Consider the following 15,146-nt stretch of genomic DNA (forward strand, 5'->3'; position numbering starts at 1 on the left):
ACTTGAGTTTTGTTTTTCTTTTCCAACTTGTTAGAGTGTGCAGCTCGACCCACTAACTCTAGACCACCTAAATCACATTAGGTATGCTCCACCATAGGCATAACCAGGCTATATCAAACACTTTTATAACACAAATGTACTAATAAATGTTCCTTCTGGTTCATATTATAAGTCGTTTAACTTTTTAATAAATACTCTATCCATTTCATATTATAAATTTGTTAAGTTTGACTAAGTTTATAGAAAGTTTAGCAACATTTCAAATATTAAAGTAGTTTCATTAAATTTAGCATTGAATATATTTTGACAATATGTTTGTTTTGCGTTAAAAAATCTACTATATTTTTCTATAAACTTGATCAAGCTTAAAACAATTTGACTAGAAAAAGGTCAAACGACTTATAATATGAAACATAGGGAGTATCACGTTGTACTCATCTTGAGCTCTGAACTTAGGCCCCTTTGAGATAATTAAATTTGATGCATTCATGAATTATCTTATATTTTTATAGTTATTTGAAGATATATAATTGAAAACTATTGTAAAGTTGAAGACTTGCTTTCAAAGAGTACTCCAACAAAATTTTATGGAGAAATTATTTTCAGGAAAACACATCATTTGGAAGATTGAGAATCGTGAAAATAAAAATTTAGAAACAGAAAATAACATGGGCTTAGTAATTAATTTCAGCTTGAAATTCAAAACTAATAGTTGGTACTCTATATGTACTAAAATATAAGCATTTCTATCTATGAATATGTATAACTGCGTCTTCAAATAGATTATATCAAAAATTGCTATATTTTGTGACAGAGGTAGCTAGTAAATTATAACCATGTGGACTCTTCCTTTAGTCTTAGCCACTATAATTAAAAAATACAAAACATTTATCTTATGATTATTTAGCTCTAGAGTGACAGTTCTTAGAACAAGCCCATCTCTAAATAGTGGTAGAAAAATGAATTAACTTCTAGGGAGTGGCAAATCCTAAATCACACGTCCAAAGGGTGACATATAGTCAAATTTCCTTAAGGTTATTAGAAGTGATGTCTATTAGAGTAACGTCTACTTTGCACAAAATGAAATGGGTAGTGATGTGCGTACGTCTACCATGCAATCGATAGAAAAAATAAAACCTCAACATCGTCCTTAAGGTGTCCACATCATCAACAACTATGATGTGAATAGAATACTTAGAGCACCCGCAATGGTAAAGTAAGGTGCTTTTTATAAAACATGTACATCTCAGTAATAGATTAGATTAATAGTAAACCACCTCAATAGTATGTCTATATGGGTATCTATAGCTCTCTCATCCATTGCCTCGTTTTTCTCTATAGACTATATCCAAGTTATTAGATAGCTTCACTCTCTCTTTTCATTTAATCTCTTCCAAGTAGAAAAATATGCTGATATGGATATCTTATAGAGAGCTTATAGATAACAATTGCGGGTGCCCTTATTACTGAATCCAAGTGTCAAAATTGGAATGAACCCTACTTCTCGGGTGGAGAAGTCAGCTCAAAGGGCCATTGATGAACTGGTCATGACTTTATTAATTACTCCGTAGGATTGAAACTGATATAGATGGGACAGGGGGAGGAGACGTGACCCCAGCCCCCTCCCCCCCCCCCTCCCCTACTAATTAACATCAACTTTTGCAACAGAAAAGCATAATTTAGAGGATGGATTAACTGTTAGAGCGATCTGTTACATAACATATTTTATTATTTTATTGGGGAATTATATCTAACAGTTTAGAGTGTGTTCTTTTGAGCAGTCCAGCTCAGCTTAATGGATGCACCTATATAGAACGAGACGGTTTTAAATTATCTATTTATTTATTAAAAAAATAAAACTTACCATTTAATATTTTTAAAAAGCGTACTAACAAAAAAAATAATAAAATTGACGTTTTAATAAATAAAACACACACGGTCCTCCGGTTCCCGGCGCCGCCTTCTCGTCCCCTCCGTGCTGCACCGACAAATCCACGACGTCGCCGTCCTCGAAATAGAACCAGCGCCACGCCTCCAAGCGGTGGAAGTGTCGCGCCACCGTCACTGCATCCAAGGCTTGAAGCAGAGCACAAGCGTTGCGCCAGCGCCGCCGTTGCCGCATCCAAGGCTCCTAGGCTCCAAGCAGCCCACCCCCACAGCACTGCAGTAGCGAGGTCGGCTCTACCGCACACCTGCTAGTCTTGCTTGTCCTGTGTGACAAAGAAAAAGCTCCATGGCGCAACAGCCTCCTGCTAGCTTGCCTTCTTCATTTCCTTGTATTTCTTTGGACTATGCATCTATAGCTCTCTACTGGGAATGAATCAAATAGATCTGTGCATGTGTATCTTAAATCTTTTTAAAATCTGTTGTTTTCTCCGGTTGATTTTCCTTTTCCTACCCCAAATTGGACTCCATGCTTGCTAGCTGCTGCTCCCCAAATTATCGGGTATTGGCACCCGACGGGTGCCCCGTACCCGTACGGGGGTGGGGACGGGGTAAAACCCTCCCCCGTGTGCGGGGATGGGGATGAAGCCAGGAAAATTATGTTGCTGCGAGGGCGGGGACGGGATGGCAAAACCCGACGGGTGCAGCCCCGTTGCCATCCCTAGTCCGCACAAACAACACAAATTAAGGCGCCGGGGTCAAAAGTTGGTAGGAGGCGCATGCGGTTGGGAGCCACTGAGCATATACTCTATATTTTAGAAGTAGTACTTATTTATCAATTGCATTATCAATGATATATGTTCTTCAGTTATAGAAGTACTATACACAGAACTTGGGCACTGGCAGGAGTGAAAAAGCTTCAGAAGCTCCTCCCGATATCCTTATCGCTCTGTATAGTTTTTTTGTTCTTACCCCCAGAGTTTGTATTTTCCTTCCATTATATATAATGAAATAGCACAATCTCGTGTTGATTCTTTTTTTTAAAAAAGAAATACTATACATTTTTAAATCTAATTGTGCTATATAAGATTGTCAGTATTCCGATACGTGTCATAATATCCTATGATACTGAAGTAGATAATATGATCCTATCAAGACAAACGATATCGATCTTATTCAGTGTCCTAATTAAAGAACCTTAAAGATAAATTTTAGGATAATTTTTTAGCCATAAAAATTAACTTATTTTAAGATGGAGAGGATATGTGATAATTAAGCAGGTCATCGACGCTGGCTGGATGGCATGGCTGTACACAAGTAGGAATATATATGCATAACCCACGTGAGTTATTAAGTTTTAGATTTGACATTTGGTTAGCGACCCTAGAACTCATGGCTTGTTTGGTAAATGGGATTGGAAAATAAAATCCCATCCTCCAAAGGGCTTGCATCATAGCCATCCATTCTTCACACCTCATTTAATACTAGCCATTCTTTCATTTTCCTTTTTCAATTCCACCTCTCAGGGCAGTCCCAACCCATAATGTCCATAAGCAGTGTCTATGTTGTCATGTCAATAAGACATCACAATAGAAACTACACTCTACAACCCATGGTTTCTTAAAGTGGGCCATTAATAAATACATCATCTCTCTTATCTACCAATCATATTTATTCTTCATCTATTATGAAGACATTATTCTCTCCCAATGCAAAACTTGATAGTGTCTAGTGCGTAGGTTTTCGTGTTGAAGCTGTGTCTTGCATGAGACCTAGGGCCTGTTTGGTAGAGCTCCAACTCCTAAATTTAGCTCTAGGAGTTGGGTCTGGAGTGGAATTGTAGAGCTGCCTAAACCCAGCTCCACCTTTCTAGTTCATTTTGTGAGAGAGCTCCACTCAGCTGCGCTCCTGTTTTAGATGGAGCTGAAACTGTTTGGCTGAACTCCAGCTCCAGGAGAGATGGAGCTGGAGCTGGAGCTGTGCCAAATAGGCCCCTAGTTTCTTCCTCTCTTCACTCTCTCTCTTAATTAATATAGTGTCACATAACTACATAAGCTAAAAATCCTACATGACAATGTAGTTAATGCCATAGATATCATCCTAGGTGGAGGGTTGGGAGTGCCCTTATATCCCATTTGCCAAACACACCCTTCCTATTGATATTGATCTGTTCTCCAGTAGATTTTCCGCCCACGTGTAGACGACCTAGATGTGTAATCATTCTTCTCCTCTCGCGGTCACCACTTGTTCGATTTCAAATTCCCTCGTCATCAATTAGGAGTAATTATCAAACCTATGATGTAATTTGGAATGCTCTTAAAAACACGAGTCACTCCTTTCAAATTAATAATACTTATCGTTTTATATAAGGGCGTGGTCTTAAAAAACAATTTTAACCATTATTTTTTTATTATAATATATATAAAAGTGTTAACAAATATATGATTTTATTAAAATATTTTTTTAAGACTAATCAATACATGTAGTCACCATATCTGACAAATATTTTGAAAATGATTCATAATCAAAGTTTGACCTCACCTTTTAAAAAACGATAAGTATTATTAATCCGTAGGGAGTAGAATGCATGCTTCGGTGCAGTTGAAAATGACACAGTTGGAATATAATTTGGAATTACTTACTATAACGACCAAGTCAATTGTGAAAGGTGTATATGTTGATTTCTTCATCCTAAAATAAACCAAGAATATGAAATAATTTAATACAACATATTTAGATAAAACTGTCTAGAGATTAATGGTATTAGTGTTATATCTCTATCAAAATTAATTTATTTTTAAACCGAGGGAGTCCGTAACGTAAGATGAACCCCCTTCTGGTCGCTATCTCCAGCCGAGGGGCACGAACCGGTTTTCCTGCATCTGTTGCTTGCTGGCAGCGAACAGCCGAACACCTTAAATTCCTGGGTGCACGTGCACTCAGTCAGACTGGTTAGGAATAAGTTCACTTTAGGTCCCTCTATTTGTCGGTTAGTCCGATTTTTCATCCCAGCTTGACCGCAAAACCAAGTAAGACCCGTCCCCTAACTTACAAAAACCGCGTAAACAAGGTCCCTCGGCAGTATGGAGGGATAGAATTGTCACGTAAGCGCCACATCAATGCCACGTGGGACGAAGACCTAGTCAAAAAAGCCACGTAGGCGTCACGGTGGCCAAAAGTGCCCTCTATATTGCTGAGGGACCTCGTTTGCCCAATCTTCATAAGTTGGGGGACGGGTCGTACCCGGTTTTGCGGTCAAGGGATGAAAATCGGACTGACCGACAAATAGAGGGCCCTAAAGTGAACTTATTCCGGCTGGTTAACTGGTGGAATAAGTTCACTTTGACTCCCTTAACTAGTGCCCGAATTTGATTCGTATCCCCGGACCATAATACCAGATATTTCGACCCCTCAACTATAAAACCGGCACAATTTGACTCCCTTAGCAGTTTTGGAAGGCGATTTTACTGACGTGGCGCTTATGTGTACTAGAATAAAAAAATATATGCGAGACCCATCTGTCATTCACACAAAAATAACGTGGGGACCCACTGACATGTGGGACCACATGTCTATCCTCTTTCTTTCTTCCTCCCTTCTCTCTCCCTTATCTCTCTTTCTCTCCCCATTTATGGTGGCCAGTTCGGCAGTGGCGGCGGCGGATGAGGACCGGAGCGGCGGCGGCCGGCGCCTCCTTCCCAGTGGCGGTGGGCTCCTCCCTAGCGGAAGGCCGGAGCATCGGCGGCCAACGCTTCCTCCAACCCCATCGGCGGCGGCGTTCTTCCCTAGCGGCGGGCTCCTCCGGAGCGGCAGCGGTTGGGGCCTCCTTCAACCTCATCGGCGGCGGTGGCGGCGAACCCCAACGGTGGCCCGGAGCGGCGGCGGCCGGCGCCTCCTCCCTAGCGGCGGGTTGGAGCATCGGCGGCCAACGCTTCCTCCAACCCCATCGGCGGCGGTGTTCTTCTCTAGTGACGGGCTCCTCCGGAGCGGCAGTAGCTGACACCTCCTCCAACCTCATCGCCGGTGGTGGCGGGCCGGAACATCGGCAGCTAGCGCTTCCTCCAACCCCATCGGCGGTGGCGTTCTTCCCCAGCGGCGGGCTCCTCCGAAGCGGCAGTGGCCGGCGCCTCCTCCAACCTTATCGGCGGCGGTTACGGCGAACCCAGTGGTGGGCTCCTCCCCAGCGGCGGTAGTAACGGGGTGATGGCGCGGTGGTGGAGCCGGGAGGAGAGGTACAGGTTCTCTGCCTCGATGTGGCCGATCTCGGCCTCGACGTTGCAGCCGGCGGCGACATCAACCTCGGAGCAGTGACATCAACCCCACGTCAACTTCACGTGGACACGTAGATGCCACGTTAGCGAAACCGCCTTCCAAAACCGCTAAGGGAATCAAATTGCGCCGGTTTTAATAGTTGAGGGGTCGAAATATCCGATATTGCGGTTCAGGAGTATGAATCAGATTCGGTCAGTAGTTAAGGGAGTGAAAATGAACTTATTCCTTAACTGGTAGTAGTATAGGAAAAAGTGCACCGAAGGTTCCTCAACTTGTCATCGAGTTACAAAATCGTCCCACAACCGCAAAACCAGATATCTGGTGTCCCTTAACTGATCAAAACCGGTCATAGTAGGTCCTTCGGTGGTATTGACCCGTTTTGTCCCACGTGGCATCTTAGTCAGCGTGGGACCTACGTGGGACCCACATGTCAGGATGCCACGTCATCTCTCTCCCTTCCTCTTCTCTCTCTTTCACACTCTTCTCTTCAGCTCTCCTCTAGGCAAGTCGGCCGGCGGCTGGGAGGAGGCCGCCAGGGCGAGGCGGGAGTGGGGGAGGGCCGCGCCGCGACGACGGCGGCCGCGGTGGCCGAATAGGTACCTCCTAGCCGCCGAATAGATTGAGCCGGCCGATCTCCCCACCGCTGGCGGTAACCCGCTCCCACTCCTCGGTATTCTCCTCCAGGCGATGGTCGACGGTGAGCAGCTGCACCTCACCACCTAGCCAACGCGACGCTCCACGGCGAGGAGCCGTCCCGCCTCTGGTCGTACCAGCCGCCGCCGCCGCTGTGCTCCCCTACCAGAGGCGCCATGAGTAGCGACGAGAGACCCGCCCGCCGCCCGCCGCCCGGTACTACATCGCGAGCAGGAGCAGCAGCGGGGAGATTGTTCCGAGCTTCCACATCGCGAGCAGGAGCAGCCCGGTACTGAATCTCATCACTGCTGGCCATTAGACAAGTTAAAGCTTCTGGTACATCTGGAGATTGTTCCGAACTTCCACATCTGTCAGGGTACATCTCAATGAGCTCTCCGTTTTCACTATTGTCCAATAGGAAGCTTTGGCAATACAGTGTTGATATTTGAGATGGATCTAAATCCCTTGCTGAATTTGAAGGAGAAAATTCAATTGGAGCATCAGCTGAGGACAGCAGCTCATCGGGGACAACAGCAGGAGCAACAGCGGGGACAGCAGCTCATCCACAGAAACAAACAACCCAAGAATCGATCAGAAAAATCACGGAAGAACGACCCTAAGAATCGATCAGATCATCGTGCAGGAATTCGGCGACAGCCGATGCTGCGCCGTCACAGATTCAGATTTCGGACACGCATCCAAATCAACCCAGAACAGAATGGGGATCCTGAACAGGTTGAGATCAAGAAAGACCCTGCCGCCGCCGCCGCCGCGGTCTGATCTTCCCGGTCCGGCGAGCAACCAGACGAGACGAACACGATGAGGGATGGATCCGAGGGAGGAGGGAAGGGGGAATTGCCTGGAGGAGGGTAGCCATCCTGAGGAGGCGGCACTTTCTGGTAGCTCATCGTCTCCTCGTCGCCGTCAACGTCGTCGTCGTCGCCGGCGGCGGTTGCTTGCTTTGCAGGCTCCGATCTCCCCGTGGACTCCGGCGAGCGGAGCACGCGGATTCGTATCAGTGGTATATACGGGAGCGACCGCTCACGTATCGGCGGCAGCGTGGTGAGTTCCGGCACGGTGCGGCTGTCCACGGACCGCCTCGACGCGTCCGGCGATGGCGTCGCCGGCGGAAGCTTTCCCCACTGCGGCCGCCGTCGCGGCGCCACCCTCCTCCTCTCCCGCCTCGCCCCGGCCGGGCCTCCTCCCCAGCCGCCGGCCGGTTGCCCAGAGAAGAGGAGAGAGAGAGGAGAGAGAGAGAGGAGAAAGGGAGAGGATGACGTGCCATCCCGACATGTGGGGCCCACGTGGGTCCCACGTTTGACTCAGCGCCACGTAGGATAAATCAGGGTCAATACCACTTAAGGATCTACTGTGTCCGGTTTCGATTAGTAAAGAGATGACAGATATCTGGTTTTGTGGTTGGAGGACGATTTTGTAACTCGATGACAAGCTGAGGGACCTCCGGTGTACTTTTTCCTAGTAGTATATGCAAAGACCAGGCGGGCCCGGGCTCTCGGCTCCACACCGGACGGAGACTTAAATGGGCTCCACGCAACTGGACCGACTAGCAGGCCGAACAAGGCCATCAGCCAGGATCAAACGGGCTGTGGATTCTCCTTTACGCCGAGCCAGATGACGATCGAGCATCTGGGTCCCTCTACATCTGACGGGAGAAGGTTTAGGACGACCGTTCTGCCGCCGCCTCGCCGGTGCAGCCGCCCAAGCAGAAGCTGACGACCGCGCGATCGGCCGTCGGTGGCTGGCTCCACTGCTCCAGAGAGCGAGGAGGAGCACCGTTCGGTTCGTTCCAGAGCTTCCTTTCAACGTAATGAATGCCATCGTCACCCCGTCCAATGAGGCCGCGACCCATGCCTCACCTCTCTTCTCCTGTCCTCGCACATCACCCTTATCCTTCCTCCCCTTCTTCTTAAAAAGGCAATGAGTGCAAGGATCTTCTTCTACTAACTCCTTTGACAACTTCGAGGGGGAGTTAGTTATTCTCTCCATTATTGGATAGAAAGAGAAGGAGAATTGAAGAGGCCGCCGAGAATCTTCTCCTGTACTTGCATGAATCCTTTGCCCGTACTCCTTTCCCAGCCGATAAAGCACACAGAAGCCCGTACTCCTTTGCCGTCCAGTACGTACCACGCACCGGCTCACCGGCACGGCCTTGTACTGGCATGCACTGACCATAAACCCGTGCAACTTGATCGCCGTCACGCCATCGCCGACTTGAAGTATCAGCCTCACAAGGAATTAGTGCAAGAAGAAACTGTTGCTAATTAATCACCAAATCTGTGTGTTCCGTTGGGTGGGTGTCAAGCACAGTTTATCTTCAGAAAACGGATCGATGTGTCTGCATGACCAAGATTTCACACTTTCCAGCTCACCCTAACCTACACACATAGACAGCCGCAAATGAGTATTGGCCAATCCACAAGAGTTCAACGAGATCAACATACAGGCCCTGCTGTTGTATATATAGCCATTACTCCATTAGCAACCACATTGCCATATACAGTAGTCGTACACATTCTCTCGTGGCTTCTTCGAGCAGCATGAAGGGAGGGGGATCAAAGAGGAGATTCCTCAGGGCCTTTCTCCACTCGTGGAAGAAGCTCGGCGCCGCCGCCGCCGCCGCGGCCCCGGCGGCCGGCGAGTGGGCTCCTCTCGACGGTGACGGCGAGGGCGCCATCCCGAGCGACGTGCCCCGGGGCCACACGGTGGTGTACGTCGGCGAGGAGCTGCGCCGCTACGTCGTCAGGGTGTCGTCCCTCGACCACCCGCTGTTCCGCGAGCTGCTCGACCGCGCCAGGGAGGAGTACCAGTTCGCCGCCGGCGCCGGCGCCGACGCGAGGCTGTGCATACCCTGCGACGAGGACATCTTCCTCGGCGTCCTCTGCCATGTCGACTCCAAGCAGGAGCACTGGAGGCTGATCTCGTTTTGCAGATAGCTAGCTAGCTGCCTGCTGATGCATGTCGTTTGTTCATGCCTAGGATTGGATGTTTCGGACTCGTTGCTCCAAGGAAACGGAAGAATTAATTAATTCGCGTGAATTCTCACGTGTACAGGGGCATTTAGGCTTTGTTAGAATGTTGGCAGTTTGTTTTGGTTCCATTGTTGTATTGGATATTTGGATTCTTCAAGGATGGAGATGGACCATGAATGGTACTCCCGGCATTTTTTTTTTTCGCTTAAAGTGTGATTAGCATGCATGTAAAGATTTGCTCGAGTGAAGAAGATGCAGTACTCCTTTCCCTGTTGGAACTAGCAATTGGTTGGACCCAACTGGATTTTTCACCTTTTTATCCTTTTCGAAAACTTATTTTATAAGTGATTCAACATAACGGTGCCAATTACATTTACGCCATCCCCATAGCCTTCCAGTGAAAGCTAAGTCACTAATGTGAAGGGGGGACAACGCCAAGACCTATTTGAAATTTTTTAAAAGGACTTATTTGTAATAAAAATATTTATAAATAGGTCCCTCAACGGATTTATTTATAAATATTTTTATTACAAATATATCTTTTTTATAACAAATAGATCCTTTTTATATAATAAATAGGTCCGAATTCTTTTACAAATAGATTCTCGACGCCAATGAAATTAGTGTCATCCCCTTCATATAAGTGAAGCTTCCACGGGGAGGGCTAAAGGGACGGTGCCAATGTCATTGGCGCCATCATATTGGACCACAATTAGTTTCATTAAATCTAACTTTGAATATATTTTAATAATATGTTTATTTTATGTTGAAAATAATACTATATTTTTCTGTAAAGTTAATCAAACTTAAAGAAATTTTACTAGAAAAAAAAATCAAACGATTTATAATATGAACCGGAGGTAGTATGATGCTACAATACGACCCTTTTGGAGGTAACTTATAATGCATTCAGACACAGCAACTTGATTTGTAAATGCAGAGAGAGATGCCACGGTGGAATTGCCGCTGAAGGGTCCCGATTTGTATTTTTTTTAGATAATGGATTAAATCGGCCTTTACATCCAAGGTCTTGCTCTGCATTGACTGAGATAGGGCATGATCCTTTCATATCGGTAGAATTTTTAGTTCACTTTCCTGCCATGCCAAAGAGATAAGGCACTATACTCATCTATCCAAACATGCCTAGGGTGCACTAGAAATGTGCCTTGAGTAGTGGTGGAAATGTCAAAAACCACTCGTCGTCTATAGTTATTCCTTTCTCAATATGCTGAAATATGGCTCTAGTTGAAGTCAGGCTTCTCAGGGTAAGTGCAGCCTGAGCGTTGGATGATAACGTTTGCAGCATAACAAGCAGCTCTGACACATTCGTCGATGCTCTTCTCCTGAACCAATTGAGAGAGAAAACCTCCAACAAAGGCATCGCCTGCAAAACAATCCATAAATTTAGATAAACGAAAAAAAATCATTTATGTTTACTGACAGTTATGTCATTTAAAGCAACGATGTATATGTAATGTTTAAGCCAACAAAGAGCATCCAGTGAAAGCAAGACATATAGATGTTTCTACATCATAATTTTCTAAACTGACTACCTGCACCATTGGTGTCAACAAGCTTCTCCTTGGGCAAAAGGATAACAGGGAATGTTTTGACCTGCAGCAAAAAGAAAATATTTAAGGTTATCCGATAAACAATTATAAAAGGCGAGGCTTCTGCAGATTGGGTATACTCCAACAAATATCATGTCACTAATAATGACAAACACACTTGAGATGTTGCTAAGATTGTAACAACACCATAAGTGAAACAAATGTTGGCTCTACAAGAATGCTACTTCAGAGAAGATCAACAGTTACGGATTCTAACTTCAAGAAAAAAAAAACTAGCTACAGTACTTTCATTAACCAAGAAAAGGCAAACAAATACAATAGAACAGGTTTGAACTTATGTTATGTTCTGTAAAGCATATCACATAATATCTTATAAAGACGGGAACATATCCTTTGCACAAAAGCTTCGCGTGCACACTAACTAAAAAACATCACCTAAAATTAAAAAAAAAAGTGTGCATATATACTTTCAATAGTATTACACCTATGTGTAATATATTAACCTCAAATTCATTATATTTTAGGCATAACAAAAAATAGTCTTAACAATTTTCAGACTATAAGTCTGTCAGAAATTTGTCTTTTTGTTGCTCTCTATGTATGATGAATTTGAAGATGAGACTTTATACATAGATGTAATACTATTGAAAGAACATGTACAATTTTTTCTAGAATTTTTTTATGATATTTATTAGTTGATGTACACGTGAAGGCTTATGTGCATAGAATACATTCCTTATAAAGATAGGCATCTGTTTACAGTACTGTTGGGGAAAAAAAAGGAATATTTACCTTTCCATCATCAGCCACAACTACTGGGTCACAACCTTGAGTAATGACAGTAATCCTCTTGTGTGCCCCTGAAGCCTTAGGCAATTGCGAAATCTTCAAAGCAATCTCCTCAGTATTCTCAGTCTACAATTTTTTTTTAATGGACAATTTATAAATACTTTACTCACACAACAGAATAATAGGTGATAAGTGACTATTACCTCCCAACCACGAACTTTAGCAAAGGTCCTTGCTTCAGTTTCATTTCCGAAAATATAGTCAGCATACCTAGTTTGGTGATCAAAAGAATTTTAATCATGTTTTACATAGCACTGTATTGGAAAAATTCTAACATGGATGAAGTGCATGGGTTTAGAAAAATAATGTGCTGCAGTTGTTAATGCAATGTTGAATGTTCTATGTCAAAGTTATTTATAATAAGCATATAGTGGAACCCAGTACTCACGGAAGAGCCTTCTCTTGGGCATCACGGAAGAATTCACATATAAAGGGAGCAGAAAGGTTCATCATAAACACCTGCAAATAGTTTAATCATTTATACTCTAACAATGCTAGAAAATATTCTCCTTTTAGTAATTAGCATTTTACCTTGTTAGTTGCAGCAGCATGCTCAGCAACAAGTTGAATGGAATCTGGGGATACCGTGAGGAAAAAGCCAGCAATGTAAATATATTTTGCCTTCTCAACTGCAATCAATGACCTTACTATTGTGAGAAAAGCAATCAAACGAAACTCATAAACTGCACAGTAAGTAGTGGACAGTGCTAACACAATGATGGACTGACAAAATAAACAGTTCAAGACTCATTTTTATTACCAAGTGCCCAGTTCTCTGGCCTCTTCAGATGTTCAGACCTGTAGCAGTTCGCTGCAGACAAGTTTGCAACAAGTGACCTGATACAGACAGAAGGAAGTCATTTATATATCTTTATCTGCTAAATCATTTAATTGTTCCTTTTTGGCAGGATCAGAGCAGCAACTTTAGGAGATTTAAGTGCCACGATATCAGCAGTAAATGTACTAATAGATAAAACGAAATAACTTATCAGGTGATTCTATTAGATATCGCTTTACTCAGTATACCTTTCACCACCAACAATGCAGACAGCACATGTGCCAGTAGGAGCATTATCATCCTCATAATAATGGGCCTGTTTAAAGATGGTAAGGTCAAGGCGGTATGTGCAGTGGTGCAACTGAGTGAAGAGGCATAAAAATGGAAGAAATTTAAATCATAAAGAGGAACGTATAACTTGCATTAACACCAGCGGCCTGTGCGTCTTTCTTCATCTCCTCACCGAACTTGTCCTTCCCAATGCAACCCATGTAACTTGTTGCACCAGGAATCTGGAGCATCCACTGCAATAAATAATAATAATAATAATAAAATCAAGAGTGCTGTGATCTAGTAGTAACTTCTGGGAACATAAAGAACACAATGCTAGCACTCAGTATTTTTTGAACTTACCTGAGCAACCCTAATAGAATTTTGAGTGGATCCTGAAAGAATCGAACACAATAAATTCAAATAAAATATAAACCATGAAACAATAATTCGTCACATTGAAGTCGTAGGTTAATGTATATGGTGTGGTAATATTACCTCCAGCGATGTATTCAACATTGACCTTGCTAGCCAATTCATTGTGCCTGGCACATAACACACAAATCCACAATATTCAGCAATCACTAAGGCACATCCTATTTGGCATGTTAATGTTAGGATTTTGGAAAAAAATATCCAGTGTTGCAAGGTTTCAGGGGAAGAAAGAAACTTACATAGGCAAATGCTTCTCCTCTGCTAGAATTGCATTCCCTGGCTTGATATCATATCTATTGAGTTCAAAGGCGCAGAGATAAACATTCAGTTAGATCATGCGAACTACTTTTTTTATCACTCAGCGCAAGCAAACGAGAGAGCATGTTCCAGGCCATTAATGAATCTATACTGAAGCAACATGTCATCGTGGAACATATATCACCCCCTCCTCCCATCCAAACCCCCAAAGGCCCCAAGTGGAAAAATATCATCATTTTCCAGGGACTGAGCTGTTCGAGAATACACATCATGTATAAATTTGCCAATGAATATAAAGGGTATAGTTACTGGATGAACAATTGAAATACTGGAATTTTCCGGTCCTCAATGTTTAATTTAGCACAAGTTTACAGGGCCATGTCCACTCAGCCGCATGCTCAAACTCACACATACTGTTCTTCACAGTGAGAAAGGCTCTACTTGTCAAACTCGCATGAGTATAACAGTTACTTCACCAAAAATTGGCAGAAGAGTACAGTCATACAGACTACAGAGACCATAGGTTTTAATCGAGAGATCATTACAGCACACGAAGAGGGGTGTTGGGGTGGTTCATACTTGGCGAGGAAGGCCTCGTCAACGACGGCGGAGATGTCGAGGAGGGGGTTTCCCATGCCCAGGAGGACGCCCTCGTAGCTTCCGCTCTCCATCCTTCCCTAGATCCCCGGCGAACGGCGCGGCTGCGGCGGCGGCGGCGGCGGAGAGAGATTACCGGCGTTGCTTTGCTTCTGCGTGGAACAGTTAGGGAAGGAGGCTGAGGAAGTGAGGAGGTCAGATCGACTTCGCGAGGGATCCATCTTTTGCAGCTGCCACGGAAGCATCGGCCTGCCTATCACGGAAGCCCACGTGCCTACGGCCCAACACCTCAGCCCACCACGTGCCGGGCATCTCGCTCGAGCAGGCCCACAGCGTTTCCGGCTCCAATCAATCTGGCACACGCAATTAATCCAACTTTAAAATGGGTAATTGTTTGGTTATCGGTTTTATTATCAGTTTGGTCAGTTAATTAAAAAGAGTTGAGACTATCTATCCATAAATTTTATATTATCTATCCATATACTTTCTCCTAAAAATTTATTAGTTGTAAATATATTATAATCACAGTATAAATTATATTGTATCGTGTATGTAATTTTTAAAAAACCAGTGATAATATGTTATTTTCGTGAAATGGAGGTCGTAGAA

The 15,146-nt window shown here is 44.2% G+C and overlaps 2 protein-coding genes across 2 annotated transcripts; one reads left to right on the forward strand and one right to left on the reverse strand.

Moving 5' to 3' along the window:
- Positions 1–9,347: 9,347 nt before the first annotated feature.
- Positions 9,348–10,051, forward strand: LOC127772152 (auxin-induced protein X10A-like). The gene has a single exon (XM_052298140.1). It carries the CDS (start codon positions 9,348–9,350, stop codon positions 9,741–9,743), a length of 396 nt encoding a protein of 131 aa, XP_052154100.1. The 3' UTR covers positions 9,744–10,051.
- Positions 10,052–10,639: 588 nt separating this feature from the next.
- On the reverse strand, positions 10,640–14,728 carry LOC127769624 (adenosine kinase 2-like). Its single transcript, XM_052295224.1, has 13 exons — positions 14,520–14,728; positions 13,922–13,975; positions 13,746–13,792; positions 13,611–13,642; positions 13,400–13,501; positions 13,226–13,293; positions 12,960–13,036; positions 12,731–12,828; positions 12,588–12,658; positions 12,343–12,409; positions 12,143–12,265; positions 11,333–11,393; positions 10,640–11,163 (listed from the first exon to the last, which is right to left on the reverse strand). Exons 1-13 carry the CDS (start codon positions 14,609–14,611, stop codon positions 11,021–11,023), a joined length of 1,035 nt encoding a protein of 344 aa, XP_052151184.1. The 5' UTR covers positions 14,612–14,728; the 3' UTR covers positions 10,640–11,020.
- Between the last annotated feature and the right edge of the window lie 418 nt (positions 14,729–15,146).

The sequence above is a fragment of the Oryza glaberrima genome, chromosome 4, assembly GCF_000147395.1.
Source record: "Oryza glaberrima chromosome 4, OglaRS2, whole genome shotgun sequence".
NCBI lineage: Eukaryota > Viridiplantae > Streptophyta > Magnoliopsida > Poales > Poaceae > Oryza > Oryza glaberrima.